Source organism: Indicator indicator, chromosome 6, assembly GCF_027791375.1.
Source record: "Indicator indicator isolate 239-I01 chromosome 6, UM_Iind_1.1, whole genome shotgun sequence".
Classification (NCBI taxonomy): Eukaryota; Metazoa; Chordata; class Aves; order Piciformes; family Indicatoridae; genus Indicator; species Indicator indicator.
Window position 1 is genome coordinate 16,791,271 of NC_072015.1, and position 21,639 is coordinate 16,812,909.

At 46.2% G+C, this 21,639-nt stretch overlaps 1 protein-coding gene across 1 annotated transcript in view; it reads left to right on the forward strand.

Moving 5' to 3' along the window:
- BMP6 (bone morphogenetic protein 6) overlaps positions 1-19,822 on the forward strand; it is a 99,913-nt gene extending 80,091 nt beyond the window's left edge. The window contains exons 3-7 of the mRNA XM_054381650.1: positions 1,376-1,524; positions 1,912-2,109; positions 16,567-16,643; positions 19,472-19,582; positions 19,673-19,822. Coding sequence (XP_054237625.1) covers positions 1,376-1,524; positions 1,912-2,109; positions 16,567-16,643; positions 19,472-19,582; positions 19,673-19,822 — 685 coding nt within the window. The remainder of the gene's footprint in view (positions 1-1,375; positions 1,525-1,911; positions 2,110-16,566; positions 16,644-19,471; positions 19,583-19,672) is intronic.
- The last annotated feature ends 1,817 nt before the right edge of the window (positions 19,823-21,639 follow it).

The window sequence follows — 21,639 nt, forward strand, 5'->3', positions numbered from 1 at the left end:
GTGCTAGCTGGAGCAAAGTATTATGGGGCTTGAAGTTCAGATTGCAAGATGGGAGGCTATCCCTTCTGGTTGTTGCTTCTGGGTTCTGCCTTCTTGAGTGTTGGCTCTTCAGGCAATGGTGGCAAAACAAATGGGAGTCAGGCTGCTGCTGGATTTGGCTTTCTGTTTTATGCTGGATTTTTCCTGTATTTCACTCTGCTGCTTCTACAAACAGGCTAAGGTAATCATGTATTGTATTATTAGGTTAATTAGATTATTAGCTAAGGTAATTGCGGATTGTGCTTATGATATGTTATACTTTTTATCTCAACCCTGAGTTGTGTGTATTACTCTTCCCCTCATTTTTGTGTTGGAGCATCAGGCAGGTTACCCTGTGATCTCATGCAAACCAAGCTGCTGGACAGTATGACATAGCAGAGGGCCAAAAATAAAATGTAACTCAATCAAAATGTTTTTTTTCTAATGTTGAGCTTTGATGGGTAGAAGGGACACGTACCCTGTTTAATCATTTCTATTAAGTTATGGTTAGGCAAAAAAAAAAAAAAATCCAGGGGAGAAAGATGGATGAAGATGGGATTGACACCTGGTATCTGGTTTGTGGTGATGACCACTGGTTAAGGATGGGAATTGTAGCTCTCTTGCACAGGAAAGTTAGACCCCCCTCTTATAGTTGCATTATTGCACAGTGACAAGATGTACATGGAATTTCTCTGGATGCTTCTCCAGATGGTTCCATTGAACTGAGTTTTGGTGGGCATTTGATGCTGCAAAAAAGGTATGAACTAGATAGGATTTGAAGCTGAAGCCCATGAAGGAGATCCAGTACCAAAAGCCTTAGAACAAGGTGTTCTAATCCTTGTTGGCAAACCTCAGAAAAATGTCTTTAGAGGTTCATTTTCCTTCCTTGTTTGATTCTTGGCCTGGCTGATAGTTGATTTTTATGTTTTATTTTAGTCAATTGTTGTAGTTTGTGTTGTGGAATGTAGGCTGAAATGATGAAACCTCTTGGAGAAAAGCCACTGAATGCCTGGAAATGCTGGTAGTTTGACCACTCTCCTGCCAGGACTATAAACTCTCCAGGAAGAAGAGTGCTTTGCTAATCCATTGCCAGTGGAGAAATGGACAGACCTGAAGAGTAGGATTGCTTTCCTCCAGCCTAGAAAATGGTGAAAACCTTTAGAATTCCTGGATTTCATAAGTGGAGTTCACAAGTGGCAAAACTCTGGATACAAACAGATTTGGGGCATTGGTTGTTTTGGGTTTATTTGCTATTAACATCACTTGTAATGATTTCAGGTTTTGTTTCTGTAACACTGAAAGCCAGGGGAGAAAATCCCGGACATCACAATCTTGTCGTTGTGCTTCTCCTCTGCAGGTCCTCTGACCTGTTTCTGCTAGACACACGGGCGGTGTGGGCCTCAGAGGAGGGCTGGCTGGAGTTTGATGTCACTGCCACCAGTAACATGTGGGTGATGAACCCTCAGCACAACATGGGACTGCAGCTGAGCGTGGTGACCCAGGATGGTAGGTTATGGGCCAGCTAATGCAAGTCATCTCTTGAGTCTCTTGGATGCTGTCTAGAAGTAGTCTAACTAGAAGTGGTGAAAGAAAAACTTCTTCTCCAAAACAGTTGTCAAGCCCTGGAACAGGCTGCCCAGAGCAGTGGTGGAGTCCCCATCCCTGGAGGGATTTAAAAGTTGATTAGATGTGGTGCTGAGAGACATGGTTTAGTGGTGACCTGACAGTTTTGGGTTAATGTTGGACTTGATGATCTTGAAGGTCTCTTCCAACCAAAACAATGTTATGATTCTAAGAAGAAGGGAAAAGCTGCCTAGGGGAATGCCACAATGCTGGAAGGCACAATCCAACTGCACTGTCTCTCTAACACTGACTTTTCTGTTTGGTTTGAAGGTTTCGGTCTAAATCCTAGGGAAGCAGGCCTTATAGGCCGAGATGGCCCTTACGACAAACAGCCTTTTATGGTGGCCTTCTTCAAAGTGAGCGAAGTTCACGTACGGACCACGAGGTCAGCGACAAGCAGGCGCAGGCAGCAGAGTCGAAACCGCTCCACCCAGCCTCAGGATGTTTCCAGGGTGTCTAGTGTCACAGGTAATCACTCGAGACGAGCTGGAACGACTTCTTGCCATGTTTCTGTTTCCTTTGGAGTGCAGAAGAAAGGAGGTGTGAAGTGGGAGAACAGCTTACATCTCTAAGGGGGTGGAAGAGGGGATCCTGCATAAGGAGACTTAGAGGAGTCCTCTTGAATCCAGGGTGGAGCCCAGGTCCCTCTGTGAAGTTGTGGCTGTTGAGTTCAAGAGGGTGAAATGTTTTAACCCCAACTCCTGTGTGCTTGTAGGTCGCTTACCATGCCATATTTGGGTAGAATTACGCCATGCAAAATGCAATATTTAACAGATTCCATCTCCGTGTACTCTGTCATCTATGGTTTTGCACACATGAATTTCCATCAGAGTCCTTTTTTGGTTTTCTTTGAAAAAAAAATCTGGTGGAATACCACGAAATCTTTTTGGTGGCACAATATGTAACTTTAAAACATCCACAAAAATTGAGGGCGTCCCATCTTCTAAGTTTTGTCTATTTTCCAGCCAGTCTGCATCACAGTGCTTGATTCATTGGGTACTTCCTCTCCTCCTGAACATTTGTGCCCATTCCAAGTTACATGATTGATTTGCCTTTGCTGCCCCCTTCATTTCCAAGAGGATCTCTGATCTTCCTGCATCTAGGAACCAAAGAAGAGAGTCAGCTGTGTTTAGTCCATGTCCAGACACAGTGTGAGGAGATGAACCAGCATTGCCCAAATTTAGCTTGTATGAATAGGCTGTCCCTTTGGGGATAGGCTTGGGGCAGAGTGGCTGGAAAGCTGCCTGGTGGAAAAGAACCTGGGAGTGTTGGTTGACAGTAGTTGAACAGGAACCAGCGTGTGCCCAGATGGCCAAGAAGGGCAACAACATCCTGGCCTGTATAGCATCACCAGCAGGACCAGAGAAGTGATTGTGCCCCTGTACTCTGCACTGGTGAGGCCACACCTTGAGTACTGTGTTCAGTTTTGGGCCCCTCACTCCAAGAAAGACATGGAGGTGCTGGAGTGTGTCCAAAGAAGGGCAGTGAAGCTGGTGAAGGGTCTGGAGAACAAGTCTTGTGAGAAGTGGATGAGGGAACTGGGATTGTTAGTCTGGAGAAGAGGAGACTGAAGAGAGACACTATGCTCTCTACAGCTGCCTGAAAGGAGGTGGGTATCAGTCTCTTCTCCCAAGTAACAAGCAACAGGTCAAGAGCAAACAGCCTCAAGTTGCACCAGGGGAGGTTTAGGTTGGACATTAGGAAAAACGTCTTCCCCAAAAGGGTTGGCAAGCCCTTGAACAGACTTCTAGGGCAGTGATGAAGTCCCTATCCCTGGAGAGATTTAAATTAAAGCCATGTAGATGTGGTGCTGAGGGACAGGATTTAAGTGGTGACCTGGCAGTTCTGGGTCAATGGACTTGATCATCTTAAAGGTGTCTTCCAACCAAAATGATTCAATGGTTCTGCAATTCTTGCATACTTGGGTTGTAGGTGAGCTGTGCTACACTTGAGGTGGCCCTATGCTGGCCATGGAACTGAGAATCTGCAGGGACACAGAGCCAGGGTGGGAGCCCCTCCTGGGCTGGCAACCAGGCTTTGTGTCTGGCTGCTGATGCAGCCTTAAAATCACCTTTATGGCACTAAACCCAAGTTTTCATTACTATTAAATCAGGCAGTGTGACTCAGAGCTCCAGAGAGAGCAGGTGTATTGGGCAAAAGGGGGCATTTTTACATTGCTGCTTTCTTGACTGTGCCACACATCAGGTCATAAAATTATAAGATGAGGAAAAAAAAGGGAGAAAATAGCTGGTTGCTCTGTGGCATCAAGGGCTTTTTTGAGCTCTACTAGCTCAAAGACAGCTTTAATTTAAACCCTGGAATATGGCAGTTCAGAAGTCAATGAGGTATAGTTGAACCTTTGTGGATTTAAGGTAGGGGAAAGGATAGGAATTTAAAGTTAAAATGTACACTTGGGTGGTTTCTGTGTTTAGAAAAGAGAGACTGCATCAGCTTATTTTCCTGTTCAAGTGTGACACTCTCAGACTCTGTTCTCCTTAAGAAGTTGTTGACTTAGTAGCCTGACCGTAGAACTGTTGAAGTTGGAAGAGACCTTTGAGATCATCAAGTCCAACCGGTTGCCTTGATCTCACAATCCCATCACTACTGCTAAGCCATTATCACTAAGCCATGTCCCTAAACACAACATCTATGCATCTTTTAAATATCTCCAGTGATGGTGACTCCTGAGCAGCCTATTCCAATGCTTGATAACCCTTTCTGTGAAGATTTTTTTCCTAATATCCAAGTGGAACCTCCCCTAGCGCAACTTGAGGTTGTTTTGTCCAGTCAGTTGCTGCGTAGGAGAAGAGATGGACCTCCCACCTCACTACAACCTCCTTTAAGGTAGTTATAGAGGACTGTGAGGTTCCCCCTCAGCCTCTTCTTCTCCAAACTAAACAACGCCAGTTACCTCAGCTGTTCCTCATAAGCTGTTCTTGTGTTCAAGGCCCTTCACCACCTTAGTTGCTCTTCTTTGGACACGCTTCAACAGCTCAATGTCCTTCCTGGAGTAAGAGGCCCAAAACTGAACACAGTATTCCAGGTGTGGCCTCACCAGTGCCAAGTAGAGGGGTTCAATCACATCTCCAGACCTGCTGGCCATGCTATTCCTGATAAAGGCCAGGATGCCATTGGCTTTCTTCACCACCTGGGCACACTGTGGCTCATATTCAGATGGCTGTCAATCAACACCCTCTAGATCCTTCTCCTCTAGACAGCTTTCCAGCCACTCTTCCCCATGCCTGTAGCCTTGAATGGGGTTCTTGTGGCCTGAGTGCAGCACTCAACACTTCACTTTGTTGAATCTCATACTGTTGGCCTCAGCTCATCTATTCAGCCTGTCCAGATCTCTCTTCAGAGCCTTCCTGCCCTCCAGCAGATTGACACACCCACCCAACTTAGTGTTATCTGTAAAATTACTGAGGGTACACTTGATCCCCTCATCCAAATCATTGAGAAAGATGTTAATCAGAACTGAATCCAGTACTGAGCCCTGCAGAGCACCACTGGCCATGAGCAGTCAGTTTTTCCAGGAGGGTGCTGTGGGAAACTCTGTCGAAGGCTTTACTAAATTCCAGGTAAATAACATGGACAGCATTTCCCTCATCGACCAGGCAGGTCACCTTGTCATAGTGGGAAATCTGATTGGTTAAACAAGGCCTGCCCTTCATAAATGCATGCTGACTGGGCCAAATCATCTTCTTGTCCCATGGGTGATGCATGATGTCACTCAAGATGATCTGCTCTATGACTTTCCCTGGCACTGAGATCAGACTGACAGGCCTGTAATTTCCTGGATCCTCCTTCCAATCCTTGTAGAGGGCATTACATTTGTTAACCTCCGGTCTGCTAGGACAACACAGATTAGGCAGGATGCTGCAAAATGATGGAGAATATGCTTGGCAAGCACTTCTGCTAGCTCCTTCACCATCCATGGGAGGATCCCATCTGATCCCATACACTTGTATGTGTCTAAATGGCGTAGCAGGTTGCTAATCATTTCTCTGGAGCATGGGGGCCTCATTTCCTTTCTGTTTTCTGTCTTCCAGCTCAGGGGGCTGAGTGCCCAGAGAACAGCTACTCTTGCTATTAAAGATTGAGGCAAAGAAGCTATTAGGTACCTCATTCTTTTCCTCATCTTTTATCACTGTTTCCTCCCATGTCCATTAAAGGGTGGAGATTCTTCTTAGTTCTCCTGCTGTTGATGTATTTATAGAAGCATTTTTTATTACCTGTCACAGCAGTAGCCAGATCAAGTTCAAGCTGGGCTTTTGTCCTTCTGATTTTGTTCCTATAGCATCTCACCACATCTTTATAATCTACCTGAGTGTTATGCCACCTCTTCCAAAGGCCATAAACTCTCCTCTTGTTCTTGAGCTCCAGCCAGAGCTCTCTGTTCAACTATGCAAGTCCCCTTCCTTGCCAGTTTGTCTTTTGGGACATGGGGATTGCCTGTTCTGGTGCCTTTAAGACTTCCTTCTTAAAGGGCAGGCCCTTCAGGACAGCGTCCCAAGGGACTCTGTAAATCACTTTCCTGAGGGAGCCAAAATCTGTGCTACAGAAGTCCAAGGTGGCCATTCTGTTAATCTTCCTCCTAAGAACTGAAAACTTTGTTATTTCCTGGTCACTGTTCCAAACAGTCTCCAACCATTACAGGTCCAAGAGGACACCTTCCCTAGTTTGCTCCTTCACCAGCTGCATCAGGAAGTTATCCCCCACACACCTGAGGAACCTTCAGGATGGTTCCCTATCTGCGGTATTGTATTCCCAAAAGACATGTAGGAAGCTGAAATCCCCCAAAAGAGCAAGAGGTAGCAATTGTGAGAGCTCTGACAGCTGCTTATAGAGTATTTTGTCAGCCTCATTATCCTGATAGGGTTGTCTGTAACAGACTTCCACAGTATTTGTCTTGTTGGCCTTCCCCTTGATTTTTATCTGTAGACACTTGACCCTGTCATCACTGTTACCAGGTATTAGACAATCGAAGAATCAGAGAATGCCAGGTTGGAATGGACCTCAAGGATCATCTGGTCCAACATTTCTAGGTAATAGTATAGGTTGTGGGGAAAAGGCTATATCCCTCCATGACATAGAGAGCCACCCCACTTCCTCTCCTTCCTTATCTATCACTTTGGAAAAGTTGGTATCCATCAGTTGCAGGACTTCAGTCATGTTAGTTGTCCCACAACACTTCCATGATAGCTACTATGTCATAGTTGTCTTGCTGCACAATGGCTTTCAGTTCTTCCGATTGCTACCCATGCTGCATGCATGCTGAGTGAATGGTCCTGCCACCTTTTTTGGGCAGAGAGGCCCTAATTCCCACCAGCCTTTTGCAGATGCTTCCATAGTGACCAACTCCTGTATCTTGGTTGACACATGGATCACCATTCCCCACCTCCACTGAAGTGGCCAGCTCTCAAAGCTCACTAGCACACTGTCCCACAGGTATCAGCATGCCACTTTCAGGCTTCTCGCTATCAAGCCTGGTTTCATCTCCAGCCCCCTTCATCTCTAGTTAAAAGCATTTCAATGAGCCCCACCAGCTCTTGCCCCAGAGACACCAATGACTGATACACAGGTTTAACATTAAAGAGATCTTAGGGATTATTTTCTTTTCCAGTTGTGTGGGTTCCTACATCCATGCCCTGATGATTAATCACAGATTGGCTGGGAAAGTGTTCATCACAGCATGTAGCAGGAGGCGAGCCCAGGGGTGACCCTTGCTCTTGTGAGGGTGCCCTGATGCATCTGGACCCAGACTGGATGCAGAAATGGGATGCTGTGGTCCCCTCCTGTGCATCTCCCCTTTCTCTGTCATGTACCCTATGTGTTGTCAGGTTTTTGGGGCTGTGTTCTTCCCCAAGCTAGGACTGATGCTGCCTGTGAGGTCTTGAGGTCAAGTTCTCTCCTGGAGGGCAAGACTGGTGTTGATGCTCTTTTGTAGACCGAATCTTCCTTTCTCTGTGTTAGTGAATGCACAGGCTTTTCTTTCTTCAGTCCAAAAATCAACCCCTTTCTCAAAAGATGCTGTGAGTTGGGTTGGGGCAGTACATTCAAAAAGGCCCCATTTACTACCTAAATATGGAAGGCATTTCAAAGCCTGCAGTTTGGAGCTTATGAAGCATGTTGCTGGCCTGGTGCTGGGTTTGTTGAGCTGAGAGGGTTAGGAGAAGGCATGCTGCTCTGGGAGGGATTGGGATCCCACTATGCTTCCTTTGATGTTCAGTTGTTGTCCTGTGGTTAGCCCCAAGTGCTGTGATGCCAAGGTTATAGCTGTGAATCAGAATCTCAATGGACTTTATTTTCACCAAGAATGCTCATTTCCCTGAATTATAAACACAAAGCTGTGAGTGGCTTATATAAAGCAGAATTGAGCCGCCATGAATCTAAAGTGCTTTGATACGGAGTCATGCATCGATGCATTCCTAAAGCCAAGCTCTCTGTTCTTCTGCAGGAGAATGAGCAGGAAGAAAAGGAAGTATTTTGATCTGTTGAGGCAGAGAATGATACTCTAGTTCTGGCCCAGGACATGAAGGAATGAGGTAGATGGGAGGAGCATGCAGATGTTCACTGTTGTCTGCAAGCTCTGGAGGTCCTCTCTCCACTGTGTCTTGTGGTGGGTTGAACTCATGCTCTCTAATTAGTAGACCCTCTAATTTATCTGAAGAGATGGGGACTCTGCCATGTAACAGGCAGTAACCCCTGAGCCTGAGGATTTGCTGCCTTACAGCCACCTTTGCATCAGTTAGGGTTTCTGTATGGGGCTGTCTCCTTGTCCAGTGGTGACAAACCTCCTCTTCTGCAAGTCAGATCCCATCCTGTCAGCTCTTCCTTATGGAGAGCATTGCTTTTAAACATCTGACTTTCAGCTGATTGATACTTATGGAACACAAAGTTTCTCTGTAAGTTCAAGTGAAACCTCCTGTGTTCTATTTTGTACCTGTTGCCCTTTGTCCTATCACTGGGCACCGCTGAAAAGAGCCCAGCCCTATCCTCATGTCCTCCACTATTTAGATGTTTATATGCATTGATAAGATCCCCTGTCAGTCTGCTCTTTTCCAGGCTGAAGAGCCCCAGGTCTCCCAGCCTCTCCTTGTAAGAGATATGCTTCATGCCCCTCAGCATCTGTAACTTTGAGGGTGACTGAGCTCTGGAACAGAGTGCCCAGAGAGGTTGTGGAGTCTGAAGCCTTTCAAAACCCACCTGGACACATTCCTGTGCAACCTAGTGTAGGTGTACCTATGCTGGCGTTGGGGCTGTACTAGATGATCTCTAGAATTCCCTTCCAACCCCTACCATTCTGTGTGATTCTGTGAACAGCCCTTTCCAAGTTCACTTTAGCCACTTCAGGGTGTCCAGGACTGGCATGAGGTCCTCTACAAGAAATGGAGGATCTCTTGAAGTGTCCTTTCTTCCCAGCAAACACGCACAGCACCAGGCAGATTTCCTCATGTGTACAAGAACCAAACACAACAAAGGCCAGCATGCACAGACACTGATGGCAAATGAGGCCAAAAGAAAGGCAACAAAGCTGGGGAAGGGTCTGGAGAGCAAGTATTATGAGGAGCAGCTGACGGAACTGGGTTGTTTAGTTTGGAGAAGAGGAGGGTGACCTCATTCCTCTCTACAACTACCTGAAAGGAAGTTGGAGCCAGGTGGGTGTATCAAGTGATAGAAAAGAGGGAACTGCCTCAAGTTGTGCCAGGGGAGCTTTGGATTGGATAGTAGGAACAATGTATTTGCTGAAAGAGTAGTCAGGCATTGGAACAGGCTGCCCAGGGTGGTGGTGGAGTCCCAGACCCTGAAGATGCTCAAAAAACGTCTTGACATGGCACTTTGGGACCTGGTTTAATGCCCATGGTTGGTATTATGTCAACAGTTGGACTCAATGATCTTAGAGGTCTTTTCCAACCAGAACAATTCTATAATTATATAATTCAAATGTTTTGGTGTTGACAAGGGTCTTGTTGATAAACATCATTCTCCAGGAGCCCATCTTGCCTTTAGTAGGATGCAGACTGGAGCTGGTGTTTCTCTATGTGCCTTTGCACACAGGTCCATGTTAGCCTGACATCTCCCTTTCTTCCCACCCAAGCAGATTGCTTTCATGTGAAGTGGGCTGTTATTAACTGTGTGATCAGTTTACACCAGCTTTATCTGACCAAATCACCAAAGCCAAACACCCAGAAGAAAGGTCCAGCCTTGGGAGACCTCTGTCAAAGCTATTTGGAATCACAGAAGCAATTAATTACCATGTGGAATTTGGTAAGCTGGCACCTTGGGGAGCAGCAAGGGTGTTCTCAGACAGATCGACCTCAGTAAATATTTAGATGTTCCTTGCCAGCACTTAATGTGGGAGAGGTTATAGGAAATCTAAGGTGGATGCATGACTGTCTGTAGGAGGAAGACCATCAGGGTCAGGTTGTTCTCTCTCCCCTTTCAGCAACACAAACGCATTAAGAGAAACATCTGTGCTCACAGAAAGTCAGACTTGGGTTCTGGTGGAGGCAGACAATGTTAAGGTGCAGAGGTGAACCATCTTAACTGTGTTGTTTTAGCTGCATTGCCCTGGAAGGAGTTTTTAGGTGTAGAATGAGAGGTTTGGTTTCGTTGTTTTTTTAGATCACTGTTTGCAATGTGATTAACCTCAGGGCCTTGTGAATGCCAAGTTCATGTTTCTGAATTGTTCCATTCACAATTTTGGTGAACCCCATAGGAATTCCCAAAACAGCTCCCTAAAGTGGCAAGGATTTTGAAGGTGTCTGCAAACAATCCATGCAATATTGTCTTATGAGGAAAGGTTGAAAGACCTTGGGCTGTTTAGCCTGGAGAAGAGAAGGCTGAGAGGGGCTCTGGTCAATGTTTACAGATACCTTAAAGGGTGAGTGTCAAGAAGATGGCACCAGTCTCTTTTCAGTGGTGCCCAGTGATAGGATGAGAAGCAATGGATGCAAACTGGAACACAGGAAATTCCACCTTGACATGAAGAAAAACTTCTTTACTGTGATCTGACAGAGCACTGGAACAGACTGCCCAGAGAGGTTGTGGAGACTCCTTCCATGAAGACTTTCAGATCACACCTGGACATGTCCCTGTGTGTCCTGCCCTAGGTGAACCTGCTTTGACTGGGGGCCGGACTCACAGCAGATGTGGCAGGCAAGCATATAACTGGGAAGAAAGGGCAGGAGAGCTTGGGGAGAGGATTAAAGAGGGGAGAATGCAAATCCAGGGAGAGGGGCAGTGCTTATCTCAGGGAATGATCCAGGACAATGGTTTTAAACTAGAGAAGAGTAGATTTTAAATTTGACATTGGAAAGAAGTTCTTTAAACTGAGGGTGGTGAAACACTGGAACAGGTTTCCCAGGAAGGTGGTGGAGGCCGCATCCCTGGAGACATTCAAGGTCAGGCTTCATGGTGTTCTGAGCAACCTGATCTAGTTAAAAATGTCCCTGCTTACTGCAGGGGGTTTGGACTAGATAACCTTTAAAGGCCACCTCCAACACAAAGGATTTTATGATTCTATGATCCAACCAGGGAGCTGAGGTGCAATTTTAGGAGCAAATTCCAGGCAGTATGAGTGAGGGCAAGTTCATAATACATTTTGCTTTGTGTGTCTTGTTAAGCAGACAGGGGTTTTTTCCTGTATATTTTCTTAACCTTGTGATTGCTCACAGCCTTCCTTCCTACTCCTGGTTACTCTGCATTCCCTTCTCTCTTTTCCCATTGCTCATTTGTGTTGTAGCTGGATTTGGAACGTAGCATTGTTGTGCCTTCTTGGATGTGAATGCATAACTCAACTGTAATTCTTTATCGGATACAGATAGATTTCCCCTAAGCAAACAACATATTTCCCAGTGAAGAACAATGAAGTTATGTTTTCAGATACTTACATAAAAGCCTTTGACCAGTAAAAGCATCTCCTGCTCAAATTTTTGCCCTTGGGACCAGATCATTTAGAAATGTCTCATACTAGAAATTTGCTCCTGGGCTGAGCCAGGGAGCAAAAAGCTGCATCTGAAAAAACAGCACACCACCCACCACACCCTGGTTTCTACTGGATATGTCTGTTTTGAAACGGAAAGTTTGAACAGAGAGACTCACCTCTGTCCTCACTACAGGGCCCTCCTGAAAGAGCAAATGTTTCTGTTGCAGCAGCTCTGCTCACCTGATTAAACCCACGATTGAAGCGAAGCTATTGAAAGTCTGAAATGCAATCCTTAAAAGTTTAAACCCCAAACTGCTTCTAAAAACACCTCACTAATCTGTGGTGGTTTGGAGGCTGGGTTTGAGGCTGGGGGGCAGGGGAAAGGGGGAGCATTTCAGCCCCTGGTGTTAACTGTACCCAGCTGTCAGGCTGTGCTGCCCCTCATGTCACTTGGATGTGCTTTTAGTATTATAGTTTTCCTTCTGAATAAATATTTGTGTTTGTAGTTCACAAACTTTAAGGGGGGGTAGTGGAGGGAAGCAAAAGAAAGGCTTATTCAGAGCCAAGGAAAAAGTCACTAAAAATATTTTTCTGTCCCAGCTGCTGCGTTTGGGGAGAGCTGTGTTGGGAGGGTGCCCGTTCTAACCGCATTAGAGGTGCCAGGAGGGGCTGGTTGGCCAAAAGGCAGCAGGAGGCAGAAGGAGCATGAGCATGTGGTGGCTGCCTGCTGCTGACAGAAGCATCTCTGCTTGCTAACGAGGCATGTGAGAGCAGACACCGGAGGAGAACATGGGAAGTCTGGGTCCAGCTCTGGGATCAGCACACACATATTACTGCATGGACAGGAACCTGGACTCCCACACTGCTCATCCCAATTTGTCACCATCTGTCAAGGGTTAGGGCTGGGCTGGCCACCAGACGAGTGACAGACACTCTCTATGGACCCCTCTCCCCAAACGGAAGAGAAAGGGAGTAAGGGAGAGGCACTGATGGGTTGGGAAAGAAAACTGAACCAGCTTTAATGAAATAACACCAATAAAATAAAATAGGTGCAAAGAGATACAAACCAATATCCAGCCCATCCTGATGGCAATGACATCACTGTCACCACTGATGCTAGGGGCGGGCCCTGGGAAGTCTCAGACTGGACTCAGTGGCAGATGAGAACCATATTCAGGAGCTGGATTCAGGAACTGGATTCAGGAATGCATGGATTTGGATCGAAGGCAGAACAGAGAGAGTCTTCCTCAGACACTGGCCACTGAGGAAGAGGCTTGGCCCTTGTGATCCCTCAGCTTTATCCTGAATATTATGTCCATGGGCTGAAATCCCTTGTTGGTCAGTTTAGGGTCACCTGTCCTGTCCACTCTTTCCTGCAGGTGCCACCTCTGACTTCCTGCACTCCAGCATGGGCTCACAAGAGGTAGCAGTGATCTTGGTCACAAGAGCAAGTCTAAGCAAGAGTTTTACTGCCCTTGGCAGTAACTCTAACCATCAGTGTTATCGCTGCATGAAGCAGCCACTGTCTGTGCAAACACGCTGTGAACTTCAGAAAGTGTCACTGAGAAGAGACTGAGCTGAGAATTCAAATCACTGAACAGAATTAGTTCTGTTCTAGCTCAGACCAGGACACCCTCTCCTCCTCAGGTGCTTCCCACCAGGCACAAAGGGCAGGTTCAGTAGCCGTAGCTGGTGGTCACACCTCCCCACTGAGAAGGTGGTTTCTGTGGCTGCTGTGCTGAGGTCCAGCAGCCATCCAAGGCATGACAAGATCAGCCACCACCCATCAAGACTGTGTTTGTGCAGCCACCCCTGTGTGAAATGCTCCTCTGTCACAGCTCAACTCCCCCGCTCACTGTGGTTCCAGGTGTTCACTTGCAGGGCTGCCTCTCTTTCCAAATGAAAATGGGAAATTCCACTCGCTGTCAAAAGCTGCATTTTGTAGGGCCATTTGGAGCAGCTCCTACACGGTCAAAACATCCTCATGTGTTGCATTATGGCAAGAGGGAGGGTCTCTGGTGAGGGCTTTCCATGCTGCACCCAAACTCTTCCATGCAGTACTGGCATAAGGAGCAAGGTAATGTTGAGAGGGTGTCAAATCCTGTGTCATCTACAGATAAGCAGGTTATGGGAAGGACAAACTTGTTTTTCAGGTCATAGCTTGTAAAGGTACAAGAGCAGTGGTGGTGCATGGAGCTGTATGTGATGTCTGGGGTAGGCAGAGAGGGATGGGAAGGTGGCTTCACTGCTTGTGGGACATCTTAGCTGTTATGGCACAAGGTGGTGATTAACCTGCCAGGGGATATATTCTTGTGTTAGGTTTTGAGCTTACATTCTAAGGTGGCACACGTTGGGAATCGTGGCTGAGGAAGCAGGGTGAGTCTGAGTGCCCAGCAGGGATGGAGCCTGCACTGGGCTGAGGGAATAGATTTCTTTTGAAGAAGTTGTTTTCCTGGAGGTGCTCTGTAAGCACTGCTTGTCAGGTTTTTAAAGGCAACTGAAGGAATTATAACCAAGTCACTATTCCTTGGGTGCCAACTGGCTGCGTGGCAAGGCCCAAGAAGTGGTGGTGAACAGAGTTAAATACAGTCAGTGGCTGGTCACAAGTGGTGTTCCCCAGGGCTCAGTTTTTGGGCCTGTCTTGTTTAATATCTTTATCAAAGATCTGGATGAGGGGATTAAGTGCACCCTCAGTGAGTTTGCAGATAACTCCAAGCTGGGCAGGAGTGTTGATCTGCCCAAAGGTAAGAAGAGTCTGCAGAGGGAGCTGGATAGGCTGATTGATGGGCTGAAGCCAATTATATGAGGGTCAACAAGGCCAAGTGCCAGGTTCTACACTTTGGCCACAACAACCCCATGAACACTCCAGGCTTGGGGTAGAGTGGCTGAAAAGCTGCCCAGTAGAGAAACACCTGGGGGTGTTGATCCAACAGCAGACTGACGTGAGCCAGCAGTGTGCCCAGGTGGCCAAGAAGGCCAACAGCGTCCTGGCCTGTGTCAGGAATAATGTGGCCAGCAGCAGCAGGGAAGTGATTGTGCCCTGTACTTGGCACTGGTGAAGCCATGCTTTGAGTACTGTGTTCAGTTTTGGGCCAGTTTGGATTGTTTGCCTGAAGTCCTGGCTGAGGAGGTCCCAATGGACTGGAGGGTAGCAAATGTAACACCTGTCTACAAGAAAGGAAGAAAGGAGGATCTGGGAAACTGTCAGTCTGACCTTGGTACCAGGCAAGGTCATGGAGCAGGTCATCTCAAGTGCCATTACATGGCATACAGAGAACAACCAGGGGATCAGGCCCACTCAGCATGGGTGTATGAAGGGCAGGTCCTGCCTGACAAACCTGATCTCCTTCTATGAGAAGATGACCTGACAGGATGAGGGCAAGGCTCTGGATATTTTCTACCTCTACTTTCAAAAATCCTTTGACACTGTTTCCCACAGAATTCTTGTGGACAAACTGGCTGCTCATGGCTTGGATGAGCACAGGCTCTGCTGGATAAAGCACTGGCTGGGCAAAAGGGCCCAAAGAGTGGTGGTCAATGGAGTTAAATCCAGCTGGTGGCTGGTCACAAGTGGTGTTCCTCAGGGCTCAGTGTTGGAACCACCTCTGTTTAACATCTTTATTGATGACCTTGGTGAAGACATAGAGTGTGTCATCAGTAAGTTTGCAGATGACACCAAGTTAGGTGTGAGTGTTGATCTTCATGAAGGTAGGGAGGCTCTACAGAGGGACTTGGATAGATTGGATCAATGGGCTGGCATTAGTGAGATGAGCTTCAACAAGGCCAAATGCCAGGTCCTGCACTTGGGTCACAACAACCCCAAGCAATGCTACAGGCTTGGGGAAACGTGGCTGGAGAGCTGTCTGGCAGAAAGGGACCTGGGGCTTCTAATGGACAAGCAACTGAATGTGAGCAAGCAGTGTGCCCAGGTGGCCAAGAAAGCCAATGGCATCCTGGCTTGTATCGGAAATGCTGTGTCCAGCAGGAGTAGGGAGGTGATTGTCCCCTTGTACTCAACTCTGGTGAGGCCACACCTCGAGTATTGTGTCCAGTTTGGGGCACCTCAATACAGGAGAGATGTGGAGGTGCTGGAGTGAGTGCAGAGGAGGGCAACAAAGCTGGTGAAGGGCCTGGAAAATAAACCTTATGAGGAGCTACTGAAGGAGCTGGGGCTGTTTAGTTTGGAAAAGAGGAGGCTGAGGGCAGACCTCATTGCTCTCTACAACTACCTGAAAGGACGTTGTGGAGAGGTTGGTGCTGGCCTCTTCTCACAGGTAATTAGTGATAGAACAAGAGGGAATGGCCTCAAGCTACAACTGGGTAGGTTTAGACTGGACATTAGGAAAATTTGCACAGAGAGTGGTCAGGCATTGGAATGTGCTGCCCAGGGAGGTGGTTGAGTCACCAACCCTGGATTTGTTTAAAGGTCGTGTAGACGTGGTGTTTGGGGATATGGTTTAGGGGTGAACTGTAGGAGTAGGGTTATCGGTTGGACTTGGTGATCCTGAGGGTCTTTTCCAACCTGAATGTTTCTGTGGTTCTGTGATTCCCCCACATAACTAGCAGTAGGATGAGTGATAACAACCTCAAGTTGCACCAGAGGAGGTTTAGATTTGATATTAAGAAAAAAATTATTTACTGAAAAGAGTGGTCAGGCATTGACCTGGGTGGTCGTGGGAACCACCATCCCTAGACCTGTTCAAAAAACATGTAGGCATGGCACTTCAGAACACGATTTACTCGTCATGGTGGTATTGGATTGATGGTTGGGACTCAATGATCTTAGAGGTCTTTTCCAGCAGAAACAATTCTGTCTTTGATTGCCATATACATCTTAAAAGTTTAAGCCTTGCTTTGGATGTCCCTCAACACCCTTATCCCTTTGGCTGCTGAGGGAGCTCACCATTTCTTGCTGCTGAGCCCACACATACCTGGCCAACTGTGCCTTCTGGGGCTACTTTCTGCCTGGTTTACAGTTTGCTTTTTTCTTTTAACAGATTACAACAGCAACGACCTAAAGACAGCTTGCAGAAAGCATGAGCTTTACGTTAGCTTCCAAGACTTGGGCTGGCAGGTGGGTGATGTTTCTCTCTCAGTAAACTAGACACATTGTTATGAAATGTTATCCAAACAGTGTCACAATAGTTCCACTCAAGGATGCCATTCTGCTTTAAAATGTCCCTTGAGTCTCCTTACTAAAGCCAGGCCCAGGGAAGGGCAAATAAATATTGATAGTTGTGACATTTGATAAGATCCAGAAGAAGCTGGATACTTTATGAGATTCACATAGAGAGTCGTTCTGTGTCGCTCATGGGAGTCACGCTGCGGGCAGGGGCTGATATCTGCGTGCCTCTAATGATAAGGAAACAAATTAAGCAGTGCTTTTAAACCAACTCCAGTGCCTTCTAGACATCAGTCTGATTTTTAACTTCGCCCATTGTGTTGAAATCTTCCACCCCTGCCCCACAATCAGGACTGGCTGTGGTAGGTGGGCTGAAGACTGGGTTTCGTTGCAGCTCCCTGAGGACAAAGAGTTGTTTAGGAGCTGGCCATAGTATCATCAAACATCATTTTTCAGAGAATGTCCTCATCTTTTTTTTTTTTTTAATTATCTTTTATTCTTTCCCATTACCATCAGCTTGTGTGTTTACCAGATTATAATTCAAGATGCCAGGGCTGTCCCAGCTGCTTCTGTGACAACCCACACATGAAAGTCCTCTCCCAGCTAATAGGACAAAAGCATTTTTTGGAGTTTATGGCGACTCCACCCACAACTGTGGCTGTGAGCTGACTCCATTCTGTAGGAGTTGTCAGTGGCTTTTCCTTTCACTTACAGAATCACAGAATGGTTTGTATAGGAAGGGACCTTTAAAGGTCAGTTATTCCAACCCCGCTTTGCAGTGAGCAGGGACATCTTCATCTTGTGCAGTCTTCCCACCTCCTCCTTAGCTTGCATGCCCTGCTTCCAGGCTTACTCCAGTTGTGAAATTCACAATCTCGAAGGCCCTGCCTTCACTTTTTTAGTTGGAGGCTTGAACAGAAAGGTAGGATGGTGCCAAAGGAAGGGTCACAGACAGCCAGGGTTCCTTGGAGGAGTTGGAATCCATATCCTGCTAGTTTTAAGGAGATGATGGAGGCAGGGCAGCAGCCCCCTGCAGTTGTTGGGCGCCGCTCTCTCCTTCAGAGCATTCATCCATTTTTGTTAAGCAGAGCGCTTCCCTCGTTCTGGGCCGGCAGGACTTGGGCAGTGATTGTGCCGTTGTAGTTGGCACTGCTGAGGCCACACCTTAAATGCTGGGTTCAGTTTTGGACTCCTCTCTACAAGAAGGATGGGAGAGAAAATGGCCTTAAGTTGCACCAGGGGAGCTTTAGGTTGGGCTTTATGAAAACTTTATTCCCCAAAAAGTCCCCATCCCCGGAGAGATTTAAAAATCATGCAGATGTGATGCTGAGACATGATTTAGCGGTGACCTGGCAACACTGGCTTAACAGTTGGACTTCATGATCTTAAAGACCTCTTCTAACCACAATGATTCTGTGATTCTGTATTATATTTTAGTCTGGCTTTTCTAGCAGAAGAATGTCTGTCTTATGAAAAGCAGCTCAGTTATTAACAGGGAGCAAATTTTGAGTGACTTATTTCAGTAAAATGACGGGGTGGATTTGCTGTGCCCGGATATCCTCATAACAGCAAAGAGCAAACTTGGTTAGCAAAGCTGCAGCAACACTCTCTGGCTGTAGCAAAATTAAAGCTAACCCAGGTAATTGTTGTCAGTTAAAGGGGAATTTATCTAAGAATTATGTGCATGTACCAGTACGTCCTCCTGTAGTGTGACACCAAGGGAGGTGAAATGTCTCCTACTAATTGGTGATGCTTTTAATTTCCCTTTGGCTGTTTTGTGTCAGTGGAAGAAAAGCTGTGATTTTTATTAGCCCTTTGGTGAAGAATCCCCTACTTTCATAGCATGGCACTCAGAAAATCACAGAAGGTTGAAAAAAGAACTCTAAGCACAGCTGTCAACCCAACACTAATGCCATCACTAAACCATATCCTGAGGAGCCATCTCTACTAGTTTTTTGAACACCTGCAGGGATGGTGATTCCATGTCCTCCCTGGGGAGCTTGTTCCAATGCCTGACCACTCTTTCAGTCAAGGAATTTTTCCTAGTATCAAATCTAAATCTCCCCTGGTGCAGTTTGTCCAATCATGAGATATTTGGAAGAAGAGACCAACACACCTCCCTGCCCCCCTCACTATAACTTCCTTTTAGGTAGTTGTAGAGAGCAATAAAGTTTCCTTTCAGCCTCCTGTTCTCAACTTGCCACCCGGGCCACTGGTTTGCCTATATAGCTGTCCTGTTCTTCCTTGAGGAGCCTGGCAGAGGTGAAGAAGCTCTGAGGCAACTAAAGCTTCCCACAGTGGCCTTAGCAGTGTGTATGAGTTCATAAAGTGTGTGTCAAGCCTGTGAGGCACCACAAAAGTGTTTGTTCCTGTTCTGGAGCTCCTGGTTGAATTTGACATGATTTTCTCTGGGAGGGGACAACTGCTGAGGCTCAGCCTAACCTGTAGGAAACATTGGACCATAAAGATATCCAAACCACACTACCCACAAGGCAAGCCAGCAAGAGTTTGAGGAATAAAACTCTTCTAATTTGTGGCAGTTAAATTGTGCATAGATATGCACCATTCTTTGGGCATTAAAATCAGTGTAGCCATGGAAAAGTCATGGCTCACAAAAAAAAAACTCCACCCCCAAACCCTAACAGTTTCAGTGAAAACACATTTTCACCCTCAAGAAAAATGTCAGTGGAACATTTTCAGCTGCTCTTAATTGCCTGCAGTTGCCTCTGCAAATTGGCAGCTTCTTAATTTGACTCACATTCTGTTTGTTTCCTAAAAAGGACTGGATAATCGCTCCAAAGGGCTACGCCGCCAACTACTGCGACGGGGAGTGCTCCTTCCCACTCAATGCCCACATGAACGCGACCAATCATGCCATTGTGCAGACACTGGTGAGTCTCCAAGAAGTTCCCTGTCAAACCTATAGGTGTATTTGGAAATGTGTTCCCATTGGCTCAGTTGTGTTTTCTCTTTGGCAACAGGTTCATCTGATGAATCCTGATTATGTACCCAAACCCTGCTGTGCACCCACCAAACTCAATGCCATATCTGTTCTTTATTTTGATGATAATTCGAATGTCATCTTGAAGAAATACAGGAATATGGTAGTAAGAGCTTGTGGCTGTCACTGACAAACAGTCTTCATATGGACTCTGGGCTTCTGCCATGAACTTCCATACTACGTCCCATGCTTTCATAGACTAACTGGAGAACAAAAAGTAATTGCTGAACCGTCTTTGAGAAGACCACATATGTGCCATGTGGGAGGAAAGGGTGTGGGGACCACGTGCTGGGGCGTGAGCAAATCCCTGGACTTCTTCAAAACTGACCCTATGCCATGGTGGCTGCTCAGCTCTGCAGAGCTGAAGCACAAAGCAGCAACGTACCCACACATGCTTTACTTTGGCTGGGACAGGCTTAATCTCACATAGCAGCTTGGCCTTAGCAGTTGCTTGAATGTGTGCTGTGGTTTTACCAGGTGGGTGTCCAACACCCAAAAATGAGTGAGGTTTTTCCGGAGGGGAAGACAAGGGGAGAGACAAGGAAGATAAAGAAAGTGGTGTTAGTACTTCAGACTTAGAGCATACATCTTGTACAAGATCATTCCTAAGGTAGGAGTTGCCTTTTGTCTAGAAGGACCAGTTACTACACCTCAATTGTTGGTCTCCTCCTGAAATCTGCCCTGACAGTCAGCATCTTAAATTGTGCCAAAGCAAATGTTTCAGGTCTCTTACTCTCCCAGCAATGTTTAAGTCTAATCATGCAAGCATGAGGTGGCTTGGACACACCTTGGCTTAGAAACACCACCAGTGTGAACTCAGCCCCTGGCTGGTCTCTCCAGTTCACTGACTGAGCAATAGAACTTTAGAAACTTGTTCTTATGCAGCTTCCTTCCACTCCCCATGCAGAGCTGTCTCATCTACTACCACTTGCCCAGGAAGAAAGTTGTTGATGCTTCTGCAGGTGTAATTCAGATGTTAAAGTTCAGGGGAGCACTCAGTCCCTAGCTGGACACTTCATAGAACCATAGAATAATTTTGTTTAGTAAAGACCTTTAAGGTAATCAAGTCCAACCCTTAACAGGAACACAGAATGTCAACATCATAAACCTTAGGCCAACCTTTCCCTTTCAACTCACACAACGTTCCGAACATACCCACAGTCTAGCAGAAACTAACAGCAAATTCTTTTGATCAATATTAAACTTGTATTAAATGCACTAATTCTGGCATTTTAAAAGGCTTCTTGTAAATACAAGCAATTATTTATTGCACTTGTCCCTGTATAGTCATTGTGCTGTATCATTTATAGAAAGACTTCTTTTTGAAAAAGGCTTTATTTAGGAAAAATCTCTGTGTAAACAGTTGTACCACTTTGATTTTATACAAGGAACTCTTGAGATTGTGCTTCACTAGAAAGTTGGTAAAAATGTGGTAATAAAGGCTTTCCTTGAAGGCAGAAGTATCAACACTGAGCTAATACACAACTGCCAGTACATCACCTTCAGCTTGCACTGTGGCTCTTCCACCTTTACACATCTTTAGATTGAACAGATTCAGGAGTTCTGGACAGACAGTGAAGTACCAGAAGAAATTCATTGATTTAAAAAATTCATTGCTGGTTTACCATTTTTTGTTTAAAAAAAAACCCAAGTCAACAACCAACCCAACCTACTCCATATGATGGACAAAAATCAGCATCTTGACAGATAAGTAAATTCACCTGGAGCCATCCTCATTCCATGAGTTTCTGTGCACAAGTCAGTCCTTGGTTTGCTGTTGTCTTTGTATTGCAGTCTCTGTGGTGGAAATTCTTTGGCTTTCATTTATGTCTAAAATGGAACATCTTCTGCATCAAAGAACAGATCCTTACTATGATCCAAGGCCCCACAGGGTGCGTGGTCCTGGTGTTCAAACTTACAGTCTGGAAGAAGGTGAAGGCTCAGGAG